General features: G+C 33.2%; 1 protein-coding gene across 1 annotated transcript; it reads right to left on the bottom strand.

Annotated features, from left to right (window-relative positions):
* Positions 1-4,169: 4,169 nt before the first annotated feature.
* LOC130812536 (LEC14B protein) lies at positions 4,170-18,330 on the bottom strand. The gene is made up of 10 exons (XM_057678041.1): positions 18,216-18,330; positions 17,311-17,851; positions 17,066-17,185; positions 16,842-16,919; positions 14,900-15,073; positions 12,599-12,676; positions 9,911-10,086; positions 9,225-9,380; positions 6,609-6,669; positions 4,170-4,804 (listed from the first exon to the last, which is right to left on the bottom strand). The coding sequence occupies exons 2-10, from the start codon at positions 17,722-17,724 to the stop codon at positions 4,661-4,663; spliced, it is 1,401 nt and encodes a 466-aa protein (XP_057534024.1). The 5' UTR covers positions 17,725-17,851; positions 18,216-18,330; the 3' UTR covers positions 4,170-4,660.
* Positions 18,331-25,407: the final 7,077 nt, after the last annotated feature.

The raw sequence follows: 25,407 nt of genomic DNA on the forward strand, positions 1-25,407 counted from the left end.
AAACCCAATTCTTGTTTATCAGCTTACTAACATTTTATTTTTAACTTCACTAACAATTTTTTTACATGTTTTTCTTGACTGTATTGTTATCTTATTGTTGTTTGATTTTTAAAATTTCACAAAATGTAAGTATAAAATAAAATGTGCTTTTGTGATCCAAATGACGCAAGAAAATATAGATTTGCATCTATGTAAAGAATTGTAACAAATTAATTGAGATAACCATTTTTAATTCAATCACTTTTGTGAGAGATCGTTTTTTAAAAAGACGACTTTAAAACAAGAAACCCACATTCTTATTTCTTTTTCTTTAGTTTGTGTTAATTGAGCTAATTATTTCATAAATCTAATGCTTATCTTAAAGAAAATCGTCTCTTACTACAATTTGTATTTTTAATTTTGCTTTTTAATTCAGGTAAAAGGCGAGAAGTACATATATATATATATATATATATAGTTTGATGATGTCATAATTATAATTAAGATCATTTATAATTCTTTGTTACAAAGTGGTGTATAGTGTTCACTTTTCACAAAAGATTTGTACTTGAAAGTTTAAAATGATTAAAAAAGAAATATGATAAGGTAGTTTAGGATGCACGTGGTAATGAAGCATAATCATTTTGGAAGATACTTATTTGGACTTCATAAACATTAATTAATAAATTAAAACATTATGAAAATCATCAACAAATAAACAAAGTAAAAGTTAAAGGTAAAGGCTAAACAACATGTTTCAAGGCTTTTTTGTGAAGCCAAGTTTATATACTTCCTAAGAGATGGTTAGTTACATTTTAAATGTTTTATACAATATATATATATATATATATATATATATATATATATATATATATATATATATATATATATGTATATGTATATATATGTATATATAAATTAAAATATATTAATGTAGATTTTTTTTTAGATTTTTGTTAATTTCAATATACTTTTTTTATAATATTTAAGAATAATTTGTAAACTAAGTTTCAATATTTTTTATTTGACAAACTATTGTTAATTGAAATAATAATGTCCATAGTGTTGAGACTTTTAAGTATGTTTTGGTGGTTAATAGGAAATAATGACAAAATCAAGGGAAAAGGAACTGAAGGATGTTGACCCAAATTAAAGTTGCCTCCATATTTCTTTAACGTGTCTGTTTCGTGATTTTGCTCTAATTGCCATGGGACAAATTTATGTTTAAAGATTGTTATACTATGCGTTTATTGACTCCGTTTTATTTGTCTTTTTGATTTTATTTTTAATTTATTTTTATTTTGTCTTTTATTTTTAATATATAAATTAAAATATAATTAAATGGCATTTCGATTAATTTGTATCAATACAAAGATTATTTATATTAAAAATGTGGATTATAAATTTGGAAATATAATAATGTGACGATGGGAATTGTTGAGATAGAGGAGTTATATCCAAATTAGAAAAAACTTGGATATGCAACACATTTAATTTGAGAACGCACTTTGACTATTAATATATTATGATTTACCATGATTATTACTTGTAGATCTTTTTTTCATGTATTTACATATAAGAATTTTTTAAAAAGATTGTACCAATGTGTATTTACTAAAAATCATGCTTGAAGTATACTATTAAGTATTAGATCTTATTAGAGGTCACTTGATGACCTCTTAATTTACTAAGCCCTAGTCTTTTTAATTTTGTTACATTATAAAAACTAAATTGTAAGTCTTTCATATATTATGTAATAAAATTAAATGACTAGATAAAGGGAGTATTATGTAGAAAGACTTATATTTTTTTTTGATTATTTAGGATAGAAGAACAGAATAAATAATAATTATTTTGTCATTTTGATGATAGATATGAGCACCATATTTCCATTAAATATTGATGATAGAGGTTGGTGAATGCATGTGTATTGAAAAGATATATAGAAATAGTTAAATAGAAAGGGTTGCATTAAAGAGACAAAACTTTCTAATTTTTATAAGGAAGATGATGATGGAGTACTCCTTTTGAAGCAATGAGTTTTATGGTCATCAATATGCAAGTTTTTATGGTCCCCTCAATTTTACAAGGTATGTTTTATCAACTACAACAAAAACTTAGGAAAATGTCTCTTCCATTTTGTAGATCACTTAATTACATGATGTCTTGTGAAATGTGCCTTTGATCAAATTATTCATTCAAAGAGATTTTGAGTATATTGTTTGATTCAAGCAAATGCATGTAATGCATGCCTTTATCGGGCAATGTATGTGATCTAAACTAACTTTTGGTTTAACAAGTTTATTGTTGCCTCAAGAATTAAAGAGTAATAAGTGCGTAATATGAAAGGGTCCAACTTTTTTTTAGTGAACTTAAACTAAACTATGTTAGAAAAATTATTGTGAACAATGCAAACTTTTATTGAAGATTATTTGACAAAAAAATAACAATAAATTAATGATTAAATAAAAATTGGTATTATTCAAGTAAATCATCTCTTTAAGTAGATATTATTTATGATTAATCAAAAATTAAACGTGTCCACGGTAACTTTTCCATCTATCTTTTACTTTTGGAAGTATTTTGTTGGATTAAGCAAATACATATAAGCGGATCAGTATCATTCTTATTTGTGGGCCCTAGGCAAACTGAAAGAAATAATAATTCTATAAAGGGTCAATTTTAAAAGTTAATTATATAAGTATAATTATCATTATATATATATATATATATATATATATATATATATATATATATATATATATATATATATATATATATATTAGGGTTCATATCCAATGTCCTAGCATACAAGACTACTCACTAATGGAAATCATGATTGTAAATAGATTAAACATTCAATGGCATAAACATATTCAAATTGAGAAAAAGAGAAAGAAATTACCAAATGCTTGTGTAGAATAACAATTAGAAAGATATCCAAAGCGTGAAATATTAATAAACCCAAATTCTTGAACATAAAAAAAAAAAAAAAAATTTGAAGATAAAAACTCAGAAATTTGAATTACAAAATAAAAGAAAACTTGAAGAAAAGAAACCTAAATTCTAGACTAGATTTAAAATCAGACGGAGAATGGAGAGATTGATTTTGAATGTAAATCCCATGAATATATAATCTCTCTCTGAAGAATTCTAATAGTTTTTGCTCTTAAACCCTTTATTTAATCTCCTCTTATTGCTTCTTAATTTCTGAAACAACTTTACAAATTTTTTATGCAGCAATTTTGGGAATTGTGCAGTCTCGACCCCGTTTCGATCCAGTCTCGCTCGAGACTTCGCTTGATCAAAACATCAATTTTTCCCGGCTAAGCTTCGACTGAAACTAGGTAGTCTCGACCACGTTTAGACAATTTCGACCGAAGTTTAAACTTGAGTTTGGCAGTACTTTTCATTACAATCAGTCTCGACCGAGATTGATTAGTCTCGACCGAGACTTAAAGCAATGATTTGACAGTGGATTTAATAGCTAATCTCGATAGAGACTGAAATCAATCTCGACAGAGACTATCTTCAACTAAAATCAGAGGCTTCAAATAGTATTTAAGATATTTCTAAACTCAATACATGAACCATAAGCCTTCAAATGTTGTCCCAATTATGCATATTTGCTCCCTTGATGTTCGGTGGACTTCAACGAGGAACAAAGTGATCAAAAGTAGCTTGAATATATCCAAAAATATTCATAAAGACACCAAATAATACAAAATAGATATGTACCTATTCTAGCTTATTTTCACCACTTTGTTTTCAAAACTCACTAATTAATACTCTAGATACACCCCATAAAAGACCAATAAGTGTAAAATCATACACTTATCATAGGGTCAGAAATGGCCCTAAAGCGGATGTGCCAAAATCATTTAAGTGAGCTAGTTTTGTGTGGTGCACCAAGTCAAGGGTAATCTAACTTGTGACTTTTACTATTACTTTCCTTTTGTATAAGTTTGAATGGGTTACATTACAAAGGTACTTTCTAGAATCATAGAATATGAAGATCAAAGATTTGATCTGATATGAATAATATGAAAAGCAAAACAAAGAGTAAAAAGAAGGCATATGAAAAAGAGATTATTCCCATTTATGAAACACCAAATTAGGTGGGCATTCGGACCACCAGATGATCCCATTCTGATGACCCTTATCTTCAAAGTATAGACACAAAGAACCTCAATCACAAATACAATTATTGCATGACATTATAAATATAATACTATAATAATTAATCCGTTTGTCTCCTTACAACATGTCACTTTCAGTAGTACAAAGGAGTATATTATATACATAACATGAAATGATGTAAGATTATACAATAAGGAAACTAAATCATAACAAAATCATTTCTTATTTGATGCCTTTTCAAAGATTATACTACAAGGAAACTTTTATACCTTTCATTATAGTAGCTACACGACCGACAATATTTTATTACCCCAAATCCATTAATTGGCTTCCACCTAGGGTGGTTTTTTAGGGGTCAAATGCACGCAACTTTACCCAAATAGGTTGTATCCAGTTGACTCTTGGTAGTAAACATCGTTTGCAAGTTCAGTTTTGTGTAGAATCAAACATACATACATAGTTTAAAAATTATACTTGTATATGTTGAGTGAAGGACGACCTTTCAGTCATATGCTGCTCTTTCATCTATTGAAGGCGAAGCTTATTCGACACTACCCGGAAACTCCCATTTCACAAGAGTTCCATCCCAAGATGAGCTAACGAGTATCGGGTAATTAGGGTGCCAACTGCAGTCTCGCACTGCAGACTTGTGGTGATCAAGCCTTGCTATTATAGTTCCACTTACCTGTGAAGCACAGAAAACAGACCACTATCCAGATAAGGACATTTACTACATAACAACTGATCTAAAAGTGGTCCTCAGTTTTGAGTTTCTCCTAAAACACCACAAACAAGTTGCATATGGATTTAGGTATTTGTTCTCAATAGAAATTGCCGATTCTTCTTATAGTCCACAATCAGATAATATATGGCAGCTAATAGAATGTTCAAATCACATTCACATAATACTTTACATAATCAGCGACATTTTAGATGGATACAATCATGAACTGCTCAGGCAATATAGAAAAGAGAATTAATGTTAAGTTTTATAGCATATTACTGTGTGACAAGCACCCATTTAGGAGTTGAATATGCAAGGGTACAATACTCGACATGATACGCGGGCTTCAGTTACATAGCTTGACTTGTAATTTGAGCTTTCGCTACGAGGGGGAACTCATCGTTTCACTAATCATGTGCTTGATTTTTATTTGACTTTGTGTAGTGAGACTGTGAGTATGAGACGGGTTTCATGTAAGTGACATGACCACTCGCAAATTGTCCGAAAAATTGGTAGTTAATAGTGCAGGAAATTGGGTAAGCTCCATTCTAAGGGTTGTGAGAAGCGATAACCATAAAGAGAGTGAAAGCAAATTTGTGTGAGCAAACACATTGAGTGTTTGATTCAAGTTGGAATTTCTTGAATTACACACAACAAAAACAATCTTTGTTGAACAGTATCCAAGATAACCATCATATATGTGTTGTTCTATTCTAATTGCTCGAAATTCTGCTACACTCTTTGAAGTTGTAGTTCTTGCTTCTTGTTTTTCCTCTCAAACACTAGTTTATTTACCCTCATATCATACAACAACTTTGCTGTCTTTGTAATTTGAAGTATCTTTCAGTTTTTGAAATAAATTTTAGTTATTGTGATTGTTGACTACGGGCATGTCTTTATGATCAGGGAAATGCAAGGTTGGAGAGGAGGATGTGGGTTTTTTGATCATAGGAATGTGATGCCATCTATCATATCTTAGTAGGATGAAGAAACCTCTTCTATTTGGTTTGGGAAGGATATCTCTGCTTCCATAATGTGTAGATCTGCTAAAGTGCAGGAAGCATTATCATCTAAATGGGAAGAACATTATGAAATTCATACAAGTGAAGGCTTGAGTAGGGATTTCCAAGTCAAATTTCACATTGCAAAACATAAGTGAAAGACATGGCCAATTTTAACATGTTGAATGTCTTTTACCAACATATGAAATAATAATGAATAACCCTAGCGCCTCCAAATGAGACTCCCCCGCCTGGATAGGATAACTAAGGTTCGCATGAACACAGCTTTACCTAACAGACACAGAGAATCTAATCTCATAGATCTTATATGCTCAGTTAAATACACATAGGCTTTATACGAACAAGAAGCAAGGGAAGTTCACTGAGTCGATCACTTGTTTTCTAATGATGTTTAGAGTTACTGTACCAGTGGAATATGGGAACAAGGAGACACTGGAAGAAAGTAGAAGAAACACTTGAAATGAGAAGAGTGGGGGAAGGATAAAATGAAAGTGAGGGAAGATACACTTAAAAGAAAACAGGAAATTGACTAAAACAGAAAGTGTAAATTTCATTTTACGACAGAGGGAGTACAGACTACACAGAGTGCTGACTAAGTGTCTTAACACATTTTCTTGCATGGCCAATCAATTAATCAAATTGCATAAGGAAAAACATCACACAAAATTAGCTTTTATCTCAGGCATCCAATTGTGCTATTCAAAAAATTGGCTTGTGCTCAAAATGAAAGTTAAATGACATACCACGTCATATATAAACACACTGCCATCATTGGATCCGGTGTAGATGTATTTCTGCCCAGAACTGGAAAGAGAGCGCCAAATATTATAGGTGTCAAATGTCATACCAATATAAAAATTAGCAAAATATAAAAAAATAATGTAACAAAGGCCCTGCATGTTAATTGAAATCTGTTAGGCTCTAGTAAACAGATCAAAAGATTTTCTTGAATACGATATCAACATTCAAAATAATAGTTATCACAACTGATGCACACAGAAGGACGTTCCTCTACTTAGCTATATTGGAGACTAATTTGCCTTCAAGAAGCTAGCCAGAGGATTTTGGCCAAGTGAGTGAATTCAGCAGACTTTTGATCTCAACAGGCCTAAAACTTCAGCGGACCTAAGTGACAACAGGAAAGTCATTTTACGGGATTTATATAACATGGTCATTAATATCCACAATAGTCATCAACTCAATTCACAGTGTGCAATTTGTATTTTATTTAAGATTTCTTAATGTTTTATTAGAGGTATTTTTGAGGAAAACTACTCTTTGAAGCAAGATTTCGTGAGAAACTATCTTTTTTTTAGAAACTGTCAAGTTATAAACAATAATCCAACTTGATAGAATCAGATGTTAATATATCGTCCCCACTGGTTTGAATTATACTCATGTTCTCTTGATTCCAAAAGTAAAAACAACTACTGACATGAAACATCTCAGAGCCATCAGCCTTTGTAACGGGTTTTACAAGCTCATTTCTAAGATCTTTAACAGCCCCAAAACCGCTCTCCCCATGAATGTTGATGACAACCAAAGTGCCTTTGTACCGGGTCATCCGATCACTGATAATGTCTAATCTCATTATTGCTGCTGAGGTCTTTCACTGTATGAGAAATAGCCATGCTAAGAAAAGAGGTACTATGGCCCCAAAGCTTGATATGAGCAAAGCTAATGACAAGGTTGAATGGGATTTTCTGGAATGGGTTCTAATTAGAATGGCTTTAGTGGCAAACGGTTAAACAGAGTTTTCAAATGTGTCACTTCGATTTCTAACTCTTTTCTTGTCAATGGGCAAATTACTAATGTTATTGAGCCCGAAAGAGGTCTCTGTCAAGGGGATCCTCTCTCACCTTACCTTTTTCTTCTTTGTGCTAAGGCTTTTGGTGCTATGTTCAAGAAAGCCTATCACCCGAATGTGTTTCATGTAACGTCAATAGCTAGAAATGCTCCAGCTACTACTCACATTTTCTTTGCAGTTGAAAGTATCATTTTTAACCAGAGCTAATGAACGTGAAGCAGGGGTCATTATGGATATTCTCCAAAAATATGAATACTAGTCCAGACAAAATGTGAAAATAAAAAAGCGTGAGATCTCTTTCGGTGACATGCTTAATGGACAGAAGAAAACTTGGTGTGTGCTCGTTGGGTTTTCATGAGGTTCTGGCAGATATCTGGGGTTCCCTACTTTGTTCAGTAACAAAAAAAATCATATTATGCAGTTGAAAAAGATTTACCTCTTTCTGATATTTTACCTTATAATAATATTTCCCACCCTTCATATGTCAAAAAAATTATTACCATCACAGATGAAAATGTATTATGCAGTAGAAAAAGATTCACTCATTTTTGTTAGCTGAACAACCAATTCAAGATTGACACATCTTCAATGAGACTTGAAACTTGAATGACCCTGGTATCTATTTGCTAAATTAAAATGGCTAATAGCTATTCTTTCTAGCTAATTGCATTGGATGATTAGCCCAACTAATTATTCAAATTTTAATTCTTTTAACTGTTTACATATAGAAGTGTTGTTAAAGCTTAACCAATATCATAAACTAATAGGCATAACATGACGAATAAGGGTACGACGCCAATTCGTGTTTGAGTATTCAACTATTCAAGTGATGGTAATCTTGTTAAATTAAACTCCACTTTGCCAAGGTTTCGAATAGATGATTTGACCACTCAAACCTCTATAATGCTTTAAATTAGCTCTTATAACATCAACCTTTCCTCCCCTTGCCAATTGTCCCCCAATAATGAGAAGGTCACGCTAACACAAAAAGGATTTGTTAATTATGTCATTGTCAAAAAAGCTAACAAATTGCATTGGCATTTCAACTGCCGAGTAGCAATATATCCAAGAGAAATAAGAAGGAAGATCAATTAAGATCAAGGTATCTAAAATGGAGGAACTAAGGAAATTGTAAGAAGCAGGTTTATTATTAATCATGGTCTTTCAAAGAGAAAGACACTAGTTTTCATCCAGAACTCTAGCCAGTCAGAGATGGGAATTTAGCAACAGTCAGGCAACCATGAACTGAGAACTAAGAGTTAGTCCTCACTGGCAGCAGAGAAACTAGCACATTTTTTTCATTGTGCTAGCTTCTTTGCTTGCAAAGAATTAAAATTCCTACATGATAGAAGTTCTCATAGAGCTCAATGTTCTAGCTCGAGAAGCAAGGGTTCAAATGTCAGCTCTTCTAGTTTCTGGAAAATATGAGTACTTGTAGCTGCAAAATGAAAGCAAAGCCTAACATTTATGCAATTTGTTGGTCATAGCAGTGAGTTGAGAAGTGACATGTAACTCATAGCTTAAAAAGAATGACATGGCCAATTAACATCACCTTAGTTCCGGAGAAAAATAGCAACGGATCAATGTACGCAAGACTGAGTGTCCTTTATATGTGGCAACTGATTGATCGGATGGATGTCTCATATTTCTTGCCTGCTGAGGATAGTCCATCCATCGGTAATCCCATTCAATCCTAGAATCAAAATCACTGGAAAAAAGCAGGCATGTGTCAGTATCACATTATCCGAAAGTTCAATGCTAATGCAGAATATGCATAGTGCTACACAATCATAAAATCTGGAGAAGAGCTTTTCTTGAAAAAAAAGACCAATCAAATAATGAAAGAGGCATGTGAAAAAAATCCAGTGCTGGGCTAACAATATATGACTTATAGTATCTGCCATATTTGACTACAATTATAACAGTTTATCGATAACCATATTGAGTTCTCAAAGTAACATAATTCATGTTACAACAAGTACATCATAAATGTAGTTCTCAAGGAACGAATTTAGCAAATCGTATGTTTAACATGTTTGATGTTCATTCTCGATAGAACCAATGATTTATAATTCTTTGTTCGGACTCATATTGCTACAATGAATATTGCTTTTAAATTATTTGCACTTCTTATTTACGAGGCATGATGGCGTTAAGGACTCAGGATAATGACATGTATGGGTAACATGTTTGCACAATGAAATCTTTAAAAACTAGATGAGAGTAAAGTTGACTTACCAAGTAACATTAGAAGACATCTTCCTCACATCCCACAACTTTATACACTGGTCTTTACCATTTGAAATGAAATAGCGACCATCTCCTCGGCTGTCGATAAATGTTATTCCTTGAAGATGTCCTACCATGATGCCTGCAGGTTTCCCTCTGGCTACAAAGCATCGTCTGTCCCACACCTACAAATACTCGTATCTTAGGAGTTTTTCCTCAAAACATCTTATTATTGTAATAGGCATCACCAATATGGAATAGTACTAATTACTCAATTCTGTGGAATAAGGTGGCTGTGCCATTTTCATCGTCAGTCAGAGGAACTTGCCTGTAGCACTGTAATCAGTGTAATTATAATTGTTTTCTTATCAAATAGGTGTGTGTCCTTGATTATGTAACTTTTTTGTTTCTGTCTTGCCATAAAAGAATCTTTTTAATAATTCCTAGTTGAGGGAAACTAGTGCCGATCATTTTAGAACATTACTTAAGGAGTGTGATTTATTATTTGGGGTGGAAGGCAATATGCAAGTTGTAACACACAAAGATTACTATCAGTTGTAACCATCAGTTGAGCAACTTCAGCTTAGCCTTCACTATGCTTGAATCATAAAGAAAATAAGAAAATAGCTTCAGCAACCTCACAACCTAATTCTTTTCAGAACAGAAACTTTTAACATATGACGTAGCCTCTTTTTGCGACCCTGTAACGCCAGTCTCAAATCACTAGCAAAACATGACCCAAATTGCTCAAAGTGTCATTCCAGTTTAGCAAACCTTCAACCAATATTTGTAAAGGTTTGTGGCCTCCATTTACAGATTTAAGAAGACAGAAGGAAGGAGATCGAAGAGATAAAGCTTAGAAACATGAAAAACTCCGCTTAAAAACAAACTTTTGAAAGCACAAAAGCAATTTTATTATCTTCTATAATTAAATTAATTTTCTTTACATAATGTAACCTGTACACAATCGTTTCCAAGTTAGGTTCCATTCTGCATTTGCATTCCCTATTCTAAACTGAATTCTGTTATGATAACATTGTTTTCCAGCAAGAGGGTAACATCTCGAAATTTTGTTACACTTGCATTCCATGATATCAGCCAAACCTTATAAGTGGTATCCCCTGTTAGTGTTCAGTGTTGGCATAAAGATTTCTGTAGAAAACTACTTCTTGAAGACCAAAGGTTCCAAGCAAGTGAGCAACAATCTTTTAACTACCATTTATCAAAAAAAAAAAAATTAAATTGCTAATGTACTTTCCCAACACTAACTTAGAGTCGTTTAGAGACATAAATTGGCTTACATTATGAGATTTGGGCATAAGCAACCATTAAATTTCCTAACACCCTATATGTTCCCTCCTTTCCCCTCCCTTTTTATCCCCTCCTTTTATCTCCCTGTTCACCCAATTCAAGCAAATAACTCGCCCAAAAGGAGGAAAAAAGGACGGATTTCAAGAAGGGATGGGGTATATGATGCTCATTTCAGCATGTTGTGTTTAAGTTGATGTCTAGAAACCAAAATGCTCCCAAACCACTCAAAGGTAGTATTGTGCAACTTTGCTCTTTAAAAGATGATTTTTGACAAAAGTAAATTTAACAAATAGTTTTTGGAAAAAGCTTCCTTTAGCAAAGTTAGTTTCGGCAAAAATTCGTTTAAAAGATGGTTTTTGTCAAAATAAGTTCAAAAGATAGTTTCTTACAACTTTGCATTTTAAAAAGTAGCTTCTCATCTAAATCAATCTTAATCATGCAAGCAACAACTGAGATTCAAATAGGCATATAAGGGTTATACTTTATTCTTAAAGATTGGCACTTAAAAGGATTGAACTTGATGTTAAATCCTTTTGTACTCAAAACTCTGTTTACGAGTTAACTGAAAGTAAGGAATAAGGATTCACTCTAGAAACTTCAATTATGAGTATTTAATAGACCAACAGACCAGGACATTAGCTCTCAAGTTCCTCACAGTAATTTTGTGTTTATTTACTCAAACACTTGAAAACAAAACAAACTCTTTAAAGTTGTTCTTAAAACTCAAATAATCAAATCTATTTATAACATAAAAGAACCAGAAAAAACTCTCATTTCAACTCCTAAATTAATTAGAACACTAAAACTAATATAGGACTCCTATTAACGAAAAGCAGATTTTAAGCATATTACAGCTCAAAATCAACTAATTCCAATGATACTTGAAGTAACAAAACATAATTTGATATAACTAGGACAGTCTAAGAACATTAAACCAACTAGCTTAATCCCTTCTTAGTTGTTAACAATTCAAACTCCTACCGCAATTAGGACTTGGAGAAGTAATCTATAAATAAATTTCAGCAGCCCAAAAACTCGTGTGAATCAATCTCCAATTCTACATATAAAGCCACCTCAATGCATGTAAATCCATTCAAATTACTTGGTCCATGCATGTGGAAATTATTGCCATTCATCAGTTCCATCATCAACTTGAAGACTATAACCTCTTAATTTTGAAGTAAGCTATCATTTCTTTAATCGTCTTACAAGTGGCATAATCAAAGGCAGAAACCATGTCAGGAATTCAGCAGGCCAAAGAAGTACATATTTATATAATGGAGATAATTAATCGAATGTGTGTGTGCTCACTGCTCAGGATAGTCTAGATAATATACAAATCCAAAATATCGTCATAAGACATGTAGTATAATTTAAAAAGTTTACCTTGCAAAGATTGTCGTCACTTCCAGAAAATATGAGATGGCCACTTTCATCAGCAAAACAAACAGTGTTCACATCCGACTGCACAACCAAAAACTCAGTGAAGATACACTTTCTCATCAGTCAATATAGCACCCACTAAACAAGACCTGACAAAGGGTAACACAAACATCCAACAAAAGTTTACCCAAATTCTTTTGAATAACTTGGTAAATAATTTTTTTAAAATGAAAAACTCAAGCTTTCCTCTTAGAAAAGCGAAGTAGAATAATGGGAGCCTTGGTGCACCGGTTCAGGTGAGGGTTCGAGTCATGGAAGCAACCTCTTGCAAACATATAAGGTAAGGTTTGCCTCGATTACAACTTTGTGTTGGGACGTCCACAGACCCTCACTTTGCGAAGACACTTTATGCATGCAGCTGCCCTTTATAAAGTGAAGGTAGCAACTAATACCAATAACCATCATCTACGACTCTACGATCCAAAAACTTGTGAGAGATCTAGATCTTAAGTACAATTTTAATAATGCTACTAAGATCAAGAATATAGGTGATAGAATTATAACATAATCCTACGATCCCTTAAGGGTAGTCTCAACTCTCAATCATAAAAAAATTCTTATATACTAGCTTTTACTTGCATATAAATATAGGTTAAAAATAAATAATCATTACAAATATGAAAATTCATTAACTTACTGATTCGCAGTTCATAAATGATTATTAAAAATATTATTTTAAATCAATTAAAAGATGACTTCAAATAAATCTTTATTTACAACTTAAAAGTTAAAACTTTAAAGATGAATTTATATGAACAAATATAACTTATAATCAATTAACATCTGATCCTACTGCTTTGATCCTACCCCCTTATCAATGCTAAGTAGGATCCCGATTCTAACAACCTTATTAATAACTATATCCATTTTGAGTAGTTTTCATCTATACTAAAAAACAACGGATAAACCTCTAGGACTCCACTTCTATGATCCTTCATCATGCAAAATGTATTTGCGCATGAGAATAAATACAATCAGGAGTTTAGCTTATGAACAGTGTTGAAGTTAAATTGAAGTACTTTTGGCATTGATATTGCATAGTTCAAATAACGTCATTCGAATAGTGAAGAAATCAGCAACACAAAAGTCTTCTCAAACAAATCACAAAAGGAAGATAGTTACAAAAGTGTAGAGGCTTACCCATTAAAACTGATTTTTACTGATTACTTTTTTTCAAGGTGAACTAAACAAGGCCTAAATGATAGATGAACAATCAATCATAAGTATCGTTCTTTATTGATTAATGATCTTATAGCATAATATAATAAAAAGTTGAAGGAGGCAAACTGTTTGGGTACTTTAAGCATATAAGGTACCTTCTTTTAGTCCAACTCCCTCAAAAATCCCAGTCCAAGCCTCAAAATAAGGTTACCAAAAACATACTACACAATGCTTTAATTAGGAAAAATTGTAAGTCTAGATCCCTCAAATATCCCAGTCACAGCCTCAAACAGCAGTAACCAAAGACATACTACACGATGCTTTGAACCAGAAAATAATACGACATCCTATAATTATGTCATACATGGCATACTCATAGGGTCTTAAATAATGTAAAAGAATAAAAGTTAGTTAGAGTAGTATTTTAGGTTGTTATGTTAGTTAGTCTTTTAATAGCCTTTATTCTTGTTTGTATTTCCCATCCAATCTCTTATATATAGAAGGGAGTATGGGATGTTTTGGAGGAGGAAATATCTAGAGAAAGAAGTGGAAACACTTAGGAGTGTTTGGGAGACTCAAATGTCCCATACTTAGGAGTGTCTGGGAGACTCGACCCTTGGTATCATTGTATTCATTAATAAAGTCAGTTTTTGTTAATATCACGGGCTGATCTGTTACAAATTATTCCAATGCTCTTAGCCAATCGAAATAAAATAGGGTCTCACTGTCACATCACATGTATGTGTAAAAAGGTGTGTCAGGTTGATGACTGATTCTTTCAGCAACATATCAAGTGAAAACCTCTAAACTAGTGATAGAAGAGTAAAAGGTCCAATTCAATTACAAACAGATTACAGAATTTGTCTTATGTCAAAATGATGTGCATTTAGTCCTTACAAATTTTGGGAAATCATGGCTAAAACAAAACTACTTTGCCAAGTGACAATAACAACAATATCAGTGGCTAAATTAATGTAGGATTAACATGATAAAAGAAAAGAAAAGTTAAAATAATGCAAAATACAGAAAAAAAAAAAAAAAAAAAAAAAAAAAAAAAAAAACCCAGTGGTGTCAGGTGTGTACCATATGAGCTGATATTCTGAGGGTAAGCTTATTAGCTTCAAGATCATAAACATAGATAGCATCATCACTACTACCAGCCACAAGTTCTCGGCCATCTGTTGAAAATTTGAGAGAGAAAATACCAAAAGAGTCAGCTTCACCATATTCCGAGAAATCCAAGCCATCATGAATTTCCTGCACAAAAATAATAACGGCAGAACATAAAAATGGGAATAATTTAAAAAGTTCGAGGAGATAATTCAAGACCTGAAGGCCCAGAATACTCTCCGGATAGAATAGATATTAACTTATCACTAAAGACTCGAAAGTAGTGCAATAAGTTGCTTGGAGACAGAGTCTTTAAAACTAGAATTAGAGTAACTCAAGTACATGACGGATTTCAATTTTGCTGAGCTAGTGTGTTACAATGAAACATAACAGTGGAAAATCAGAGGTGTTGTTTCTGAAACCGTATCCTTTTATCTAGCACTTACCTCAGTTTTCTCTCCTATCATAACAGAAAACAATTAAAGTGGCAGAAAATTTTATGTTTATCTTTCATTATTTCGAAATCCTGCTGATAGCATTTTGCAATTTTGCCCTACTGTAAAACTTAATGCAGGGGGTATCAATTTCTGTTCATCTTGCACAAACATTGTGGAATCTCAATTCAGGAAAAAATCTAAGTTGATCTCAGATATCACTCTTAGCTAGGCCTTCTCACCATAATTCAAGGAAAAGAAACATCTGACAATGGATGAGAGGTGAGAGAGAGAGAGAGAGAGAGAGAAATAACGTAGGAGAAAGAGAATTGTCTATACATCAGCTTTTCTTACCATTTACCGCATAAAGGCACATTTTACATTAATAACCTCGGTTTAAAAAAGAGATATGTCACAAATTTTGTAATTTAAGCCTCTATCATCTCCTTAACTTTGTAGCCAATCCAGTAGAACCTTCCTACAGTAATTTGAACCAAGAAAAAGTGAAAACATGTGCCCCATATAGTGAGCTAAGTTAGATTATTCCTTTATGCTACTTGGCTCTGTTGAAAAGGGAGAAGTAGGGATATAACTCGGGGTAGCTTAAAACAAGCAATCTACCATGCCTGAACAACCAAATCTCAACTCAAATCATGTTCAATCATACTGGATTCACTATAAGATAAGCATTATCCATTTTTTCATATTCCTTTAAAATCACATGACGCAAAGGATCAAGACAACAATCATCTTAGACAGATCCTAGAATGGCACTCCAAATTATTTCTATTGACCTATGTTACTCAGACTAGTATCGAACATGAGTAGGGATCACAAGATTGGACACTCATTTATACAATGTTTTTAAGACTATTTGAGAATGTCTTGGTGTCTGTCACAGGATCCAAGTGTCTGTCAAAGGATCCAACATGATACAGCTGCTAAATCAAATGTTTAATAATGAAACATAGTACCATTACCAACAATCCAATGAAAAGTTAATAACAATCCTAATCACAATAACATGTACAAAATTTACTTTATGGAGGCTTAACTGACATGAATATTGAATAGTGTGATAGCTAACTGAAGTCACTCTTTTTACAATGTTTAGCACAAAAACACTAAATTGGAATTGGAATGCCATGTCTTCAGCTTCAGTTTATAGTCTCAGCTGTATACTACAAACCTATGTTACTCGGACAGTCGGACTCTTCATCTTGCTTCACGTACCCCTGTCCGATCTTGATCCTCAGACATCGGTATGGCACTTAGACACTTCATTTTAAACGTAAAATTGAATACTTATACGTATTCGACACTTGGACACGTGTTAGTATCCGACATCAGTACCCGAGTTCAAGTAACATAGCTACAAACAATAAACATCATAAAGCAAGTAGTGCACTCGAATCACATAGTTCGGTATTCAGATGTACAGAAATAGAAATCTCCAAATAGTAGAAAGTTGAAGAACATACAGTGACATTCGCAAGAGACTCAATAGCAGCAGAACCAATATCCACAATATGTACAAGAGGTGACATGCTGGAGTACACCTGAAATAACATTGTAGTCATCATTAACTTAACAAGTCAATAAAACAATATATCCTCCATCTCTTATAAACAAACACCCTTCCCCCTCCAGCATGAAAGATAGCTCATTTTAGTCAACTAAAAGAAGACAATTCATAATCACTCACAAGCTTCTGCTGATTTGGTGAAAGGGATGTGTCGGTAATAGTCCAACGCAAGCTTTTAGCCATAATGTTCTTTTGTAACTTCCATCCCTTATCAATATTGTATATTCTAATGTGACTTCCCTGCAAAACCATAATAAATTTACTGATCATTATAAATTGAAGACCCCTATGACCAACGCGCCAAGAATAACAGCAAGCTGATACTCAGAAAATGTAATCCCGTACCCATGAATTTTAGTATTTACCTGAAATCCAGTAACAAAAAGAGACCCATCTGTAGAAAATTGTGAAACATATGCTCGGCTATTCATCTGATCAACAAGCCAAGGTCCTTTAACAGGCAGATACCGGCTAGATACATGGCAACGATCAGCAGATGTAAACCTCCCTCTCCCAGAATAATTCGCCTCTCGACCAGCCAACATCATTAATGTTGATACAGATTTCTTTCTCTTCCCAGGAGCAATCTTACTCAAATGTTCATTGGGTTTCGATTTAACTTGAGTCGAATGGGTAATGTCGTTGTCCAAACAAGCAAAACACTCATCATTTCCTTGATCATAGCCATCATTGGTATCTGATTCATCAGAATCAATCTCTAATTGATTTACATAATGACCCATTTCCCTCCAAATTGCCTCAGCCAGTGTAAAATGCATTTCAAATCAGCAATGAAAATCAAAGGTTTCTCGATTTATTAATCTAATAATCGATCAGGAAGATTGTTAAGCAGTGCCCTCCAAGAACTCATTACCCACAGTCCACAGTGACTCAGCAATTGTACATCTACAATATATACCAGATCAATAGTTGCAGAAAATAAGCTAATTTACAAAAATACTGCTACAGTACTGCAAATTCAATACCCAATACAGTATAAATTCAATTTGAATTCACCCAATAGTTTAATTATTCCTCTTGATTACAAAAAGAATCTCAAATTCCAATATTCAACCTGAATTAAATGACGAAAAATAATTCAACAATTGAATTGATATTCCGCAAACATTGATAGCAATTTCTTAAGCATAGGACAAAAATGAAAGATATGGAAAGAGGAAATTAAAGCAGCAAATAAGCAAACATGGAGTACAAAGTACAGGAAGTATATAAGACAAATGAAGTAGTACGGTGATGGGTTAGTACTTACTTGAAATTGTGCAAGAAAATGGATCTGTCCCTTGAATGAGGAGGTCTATCTCTTTGGATAAGGAAGTCAGAGTAGCCATAGCCATTAATATATTTTGCAACATTTTTTGTTCGTGTCTCGACGAGAATACTTTAAAATATGAACCTTATATTCTAATTTTTTATTTTAAGTGTGTTAATTAGGCTATTTAATCTATTTATGTAATATATTTTTTAAAGAAATTGTCTTTAACAACAATTTGTATTTTTTTCATTTTATTAATTGGTGTTAGTTTAACAAATAGAATTTTTTAGAGGGTATATGTATTATTTTATTGAAAAATATATTTAATAAGAAAAATAGAGATCATAAACATTAAAAAATACTAAAAAAAGTTTATGGAAAAATATGGGGATCAAAACTAATAAAAGAATATTTTTATAAAGTTAAAAGGAAATATGAACGGACCATAAAGAAATATAAAAATATTAAAATAAAGTTAGTGAAAAATATATAAAGACCATAAGTATTATTAAAATATTAAATTGAGGATGAAAAAGTTTATTTTTGACAAAATATGCCATATAAATAGTTCTTTACAAAAACAGCAAACGAGAATACCAACAAATAAAACATTCAAAATGGCAAATAAGAACTTCCTTAAAAAATATGAAGAATATATTTTATTTTTAATTTATAAGCTAAAATATAAAAGAAGTTAAATTGAATTTTATTTGAGTTTTATGATGCAAGAATCATTATTATTATTATTATTTATAATTTATTATTATACATAATTAAATATTTTAATAATTAAATCACTACATTTAATAGTATTTAAAAGTAAAATGTGGCAAAATTTTTGACCATTGAGGGAGGGACTATGAAGCAATTTTCTAGCTATAAACGGCATGCTCCATCATGCTCCGTCCACTCATTTTATCCTATTTACTATTGAAATTAAGAAATATATTTTGTATGAGAAAATGCTCTGGTAATACATTTTAAACTTTCCATATTATATATGGAAATAAGATAATGTAAAAATATGACAATGTTACTAAGAAAGTTTTATCGGTTAATATATATATATATATATATATATATATATATATATATATATATATATATATATATATATATATATATATTGGTTCACACTGCAATTGCAAAAATGTTCCTATATGGACGGTAGATTGGAAACTAAAATTTATTTAGTGGGAATTACAATATTTCTAAATACATTTGAGAAAGTATGTATTTGGAAATTCTAAAAATTTTTTTCATTACTAATCTAAAAATCTAAATTTTCAAAAAAAAAAAAGTAAAAAAAAAAACTATTCTCAAAAATCATTTAGAGGCATATACTGGGTTTTTTTTATTTCAATTTAAACTACGAGTAATATTTTTTTTTTAAAACATTTTGTGGATATTTGAATTATTAGAAAAAATTAATAACAATAAAAATATAATGGGATGAATTAAATAAAATTTCACTTATTTATATTTTAAATGGTTGATTGAAAATAAAATTTAACTAAGAATGCATTGTTAATGGTGGTTAAAATTTAAATGGGACTTTTGAATTGAATTGTAGGAATTATCACTACAAAAAAACAAAGTTTGGCGACAAAAAAAAAGCTTTTGTCTCTACGTCTGGCGACAAAAAGATATTTTTTGTCGTCAAAATTGTTGTTCAAAATTTTTTAAATGGTTTATTTTTTAGTAATTGGGCGGAATAAGTATGATTGAAAGGTAAAAACTTTTTTGCGACAAACTCTTTATCGCCATTTTATGTCTCTTAATTTTGGTGACAAACTATGCGACAAAACATTTTGTCACCAAAACTTAATTCATTTTCTTTATAAGCTAAATACTTCAATTGTGCCATATCTCTCTCCATATTCTTCCATCTTCCTTCTCTAATACATTTCTTCTCATTCTCTAAACCCCCCATAAATTTATCTCTACAAGAAGCTTAATCACTTCATTAATAGAAGTTACTACCCTTTGTTCTCCTTCCTTCGAAGAAAACACTTATCTTCTCTCTAATCTCAAACCTTTTAAAAAATCTTCCCGATATTGAGTTTTGAATGCTTCGATTTGGATTGTTGTTCTTCGATTTTGGGTGGTTGTTCTTTGTTTTTATTTCTTCGATTTAGTGTTGTTGTTCTTCGATTTTGTTCTTCATTTATTCAAGTTTGTGTTCTTCGTTTTTTTTTCATTTTTAAGTTGTTGGGTTTTTGTTTTTGTTGTTTTTGTTGCTCATATTTTTGTTCTTCAATTTCGATTTTTGTTATTCGCTTTTTTTTCATGCTTTTTGTTCCTCAATTTTTTTTTTAGATTTTTTGTGTTGGGTCTTTGGGTTTTTTTGTTTATGTTCGTCATTTATTTTTCAATTATGGGTTTTTTTTGTTCTTCCATATTATTGGACCGTTTATGAATTTTTAGAATTTTATCTATTTTTCAGAATTTGAAAAGGATAATTAATTTTCTAGGAAATCATCAATCTAATAAAGAACCATTAACAATTTACTAATTATTAATAATGTATATTTGTTAAAAAAACTGAATATTTGTTGTTATTGTTAAATAATAATAGTAATTACTATTATTATTTAATAATAATGACAAATATTCAATTTTTTTGTTACCTGTAATTAATGTTAGCGACAAATTAGGCGATAAGTTTTTTTTTTGCGACAAAGATTTAGGCGACAAAGCTCTTTGTATGGGTCAGAATGTTGGCTCATAAAGATGATCCACGAATAAAAGATGGAAGTAGCAGAGATGCGAATGTTGAGATGGATGTGCGGTAAAACGATGATGGATGAGATCAAAAATCAGGAGTTCAAAGAGAAGCTAGGGGTTGCTCCACTATCTTCTAAGATGCGCGAAAATAGACTAAGATGGTTTTGGCATGTGCAAAGAAAGCCAATAGAGGCTCCTGTCAGAAGGATAGAAACCATTATAGTGGAGGGTAAGAGAAGTCAAGCAAGACCTAATAAAACGGGGGTTGAGCAAATTAAGGAAAGACTTGAGTGAACTGCACCTTTCCGAGGACCTGACTAGGGATAGAAATAGTTGGAGACGCCAGATTCACATTATATATATATATATATATATATATATATATATATATATATATATATATATATATATATATATATATATATATATATATATAATCTGTTTTCTGGGGCAGCATGTCGTCTCGACAAGCGTGCCACGTTGGCATGTGTTTTGGGTTGCGTTTTGTTATCGTCTTGTTCATCGGTATCGTGTAGAGTCGTTAAACACTAAAATCTATTGAAAATAGTAAATGGATGTTAAAAATTGTGATATTTGGTACCCAACATAATTGGTGTCTTCCGGACGCAATGGTAAAGTCGGATTTTCCGTTTGAATTTTCGAATCTGTCCAAAAAGGCCAGAAAACTTTCTGGTTGTATTTTGGAATTTTGAAATTTTAAGATTAAGGTTTAATTAATTAAAATTATGAAGTCTAGTCATGCCTTGGTAGTGTAGAATGTCCTTGTTGTGGAAACATGTACTAATACGTGATTTTTGTATGTGTGTGGTGTCTAGGACTTCGATTCATAAGAGGGTGAAATTCCTATCGTGTTGAACTTCGATTTGTTTGCAGCGCTTCGAGGTACACGCTTAGACCATACTTCTATAATTGGTTGTGCAAAGTGGTGTTGTTTCATCTTAATTGTGGCATTGTAAATCACTTAAGGCTTAGACACCTCAAATAATTTGAAAGAAGTTAAACTTGGTAATTGAGGATTGGTGTATTTGTTACTCTTTGGGTTAATACTTTGGTTTGGATTATTACATTTATTATTCCCATGGCAGTTTTGGATCAATACGGTCACCATGGGGGTATGCTTACTTTACCTCTGACGACCCACACAGGACGGACAACGTCTTTGGTCGGTGGTTGCCTTGGGATTAGCTCTCCCATGTGTAATTCTCCAAATGAATTTGATTTTACCCGAACAGGACGGGCTACGTTACAAGTTGGGGTTAAGTTAGTGATGAATGAATTAGAGTCATTGCATGCTAGGGTAAACACATTGCTTGTACACAACCTAACTAATATTTTGTATGAAGTCTCAGACGTGTATTGGATTGTTCTTTGGAACTTACTACGTTGTTGTTGTACGACGGCTAGCAGGTTGATTTGCAGGTGGGGGATGGAGTGAGGACTCAAGTTAGAACCTGTAATCATCAAGACTATGTTTTTCTTTTGTAATAAGATCTTAAGTTGAAATTATTACAGTTATGTAACCGAATATTGACTTGGTTTTCTTTTTGTTTTCGTTTATTTTTCTTTTGTTTTACCTAGAGGCCAATAGGCTCTCGAGTTGTACGTTTGGAACTTCTGTTGACTTATTTCTACCGTTTTGGTATTGTTTTCTGCTTTTATTTTATTTCTTTATCGATGGAACGTTGACGATCCTAGGGGAGATACTTCCCTAGTATCCGCTGTGTGAATCGGAGTTCGTATTTTCATATGATCTTCCGAGTCACTTAAACCCGGACTGTTACATGAGCTCTCTAAATACAGGATTCATGTAGCGTATGTTCAAGAGACTAGGTGGAAGGGGCAAAAAGCAAAAGGTATAAAAGGATATAAGTTGTGGTATGCAGGGCTGGACGGCAGACTTAACGGGGTTGGCATCCTAGTGTCTAATGATATCCTAAAGCAATTGGTTGAAGTAGGAGGTGTAATGACAGGATCATGCTAGTCAGTGCGTACGGGCCATAAGTTGGTCTCGGAGAGCAGGTGAAGTGCGAGTTCTGGGATAACCTAGGAGACCTCATGAGAACTATCCCGGAAAACGAGAAAGTTTTCTTAGAAGGAGACATTAATGGACATATAGGCAGAGATGCAGGCAACTATAACTCGATACACGGTGGGTTTGGTTTGGGGGCAAGGAATGAGAGTGACGAGAATTTTCTGGATTTTGCGCTAGCAAAAGAATTGGTTATAGCAAACTCGATCTTTAGAAAGAAGGATGAGCATTTGACCACATATAAGAGTGGTGGGCATGCAACCCAAGTTGACTATTTCCTAGTGCGCAAGAGAGATCGGGCATCATGCTTGGACTGTAAGGTTGTGTTAGGTATAGAGATGCCCACCCAACACAGGCTTTTAGTACTGGTTTTCAGGATGAGTAAGAAAATCGTAGAGAAGAAATTCTAGTCCAGGGGAAAGATCATGTGGGGGAGACTCAAAAGGGACTTGGCCACAACTCTATCAACCAAGATAAGTTTATTGGGCTTCCCAAGACAGTCAAAGGATGCAAATGAAATGTGGACGAACATGGCAGAAACCATTAGAAAAGTGGCAAAAGAGACCTTAGGGGTGTCGTCGGGTAAACCAAAAGTGTTCAAAGAGTCGTGGTGGTGGAATGAGGAGGTGGAAAAGAAGATAAAGGATAAAAATAGGAGGTTTAAAGAATTTATGGCATGCACGGAAGAGAGGATAGGATAGAAAAGTGAACTATAAAGAAGCAAAGTGAGCGGCAAAGAAAGCGGTAACGGAGGCGAAAAACCGTGGTTATGAGGATTTTTATCAGAAGCTTGATACTAAAGAGGGGGAAAAGCAGATTTTTATGTTGGCATGTACTAGGTCCAGGCAGCGGCAAGACTTAGAGGCAGTGAAATACATCAAGGATGAGGGAGGGAGAGTCCTCTTGAGACAAGAGGACATCAAAACCAGATGGCTCCAGTATTTCTCTCAGCTTCTCAATGAGTCTAGGGGGCCAAAGGAGGAGGATAAGCAATATTCTGACGTCCAAAGACCATTGGAAGATGGGTCAACGAATGCTATTACCACAGAAGAAGTAGGAGAAACTCTCAAAAGATGGGGAGAGCAAAGGCAGTCAGGCAGATAACATCCCGATTGAGATGTGGAGGGGTTTAGGAGAAGAGGGCATCCGTTGGTTGACGAACCTCTTTAATACGATTTTGAGGACACATAGGATGCCAGAAGAATGGAGAACAACACACTAATACCTCTATTTAAAAACAAAGGCGATGCGCAAGTATGTGGGAACTATAGAGGTATCAAACTTTTAAGCCACACAATGAAATTGTGGGAAAGAGTGATAGAGAGGAGAATTAGACAGGAAACATGTGGGAACTATATAGGTATCAAACTTTTAAGCCACAAAATGAATTGTGGGAAAGAGTGATAGAGAGGAGAATTAGACAGGAAATGGTGATTAGAGAGATCCAATTCTGTTTTATGCCAAGAAGGCCAACCATTAAGGCAATTCATGTATTGAGGAGACTGATGGAGAAATATAGGGAGCGAAAAAAGGATTTACATATGGTGTTCATTGATTAGGAGAAAGCGTATAATAGCATACCACGAGGCGTCATATGGGATAGCCTCAAGGCTAAAGGTATTTCTTCAGTGTACATTGAGGCTATACATGATATGTACGACAGAGTGTCGACTAACATTAAAACACCGGTGGGGATAACTGTAACACCCCAGCCCCTCGGACCGCTGGTGACTACTCACAGAGACTGTAGACTGGCCCCACAAACCAACACAAGTCTTTCCAGCGCACTTTGGCCTAACTCGTGCGCACCCGAGAAAACTTCCTAAGAGGTCACCCATCCTAAGATTGCTCATCATCAAGCACGCTTAACTGTGGAGTTCTTAGCAAATAGGCTACCTAGAAAAGAAGATGCACCTTGTTGATATGAGTAGTCTATCAATCCTTTTTCAATCTAAATCTGGGATATTACAATAACAGAGCCGTTTCTGGTTAAAGTTGGGCTACATCAGGGATTGACTCTAAGCCCTTTCATTTTTACCGTCATTAAGGAAGAGATTTCTCAATCTATTTGAGAGACGATACCGTGGTGCATGCTTTTCGCGGACGACATAGTGTTGGTAGCTAGAAACTAGAGAGGAGGTTAGTAATAAATTGGATGAGTGGAGGGAAGCTTTAGAAGGTAAAGGGTTGCGCACTAGTCATGCGAAAACTAAGTATTTGCGATGTGCCTTTAGTGCGACAGCACCGGTAAATGAACCAAAGGTGTCCATAGGAGAAGCAGTTGTTAAATGTACGATCAAGTACAAGTATTTGGGATCGATCATTCAAAGGGATGGAGAGATTGATGGAGATGTAAACCATCGCATACAAGCGGGTTGGATCAAGTGGTGTGCAGCCACCGCGGTGCTATGT

This window comes from Amaranthus tricolor, chromosome 5 (assembly GCF_026212465.1).
Source record: "Amaranthus tricolor cultivar Red isolate AtriRed21 chromosome 5, ASM2621246v1, whole genome shotgun sequence".
NCBI lineage: Eukaryota > Viridiplantae > Streptophyta > Magnoliopsida > Caryophyllales > Amaranthaceae > Amaranthus > Amaranthus tricolor.

Excerpts from the sequence above, each read along its gene's own strand:
- LOC130812536 (XM_057678041.1), bottom strand. The coding sequence starts at position 17,724 with ATGCATTTTACACTGGCTGAGGCAATTTGGAGGGAAATGGGTCATTAT. Across the intron at positions 9,381-9,910 it reads ATGTCTTCTAATGTTACTTG|TGATTTTGATTCTAGGATTG; the intron begins GTAAGTCAACTT and ends GCTTTTTTCCAG. Across the intron at positions 6,670-9,224 it reads TATTTTTCTCCGGAACTAAG|TTCTGGGCAGAAATACATCT; the intron begins GTGATGTTAATT and ends CTCTCTTTCCAG.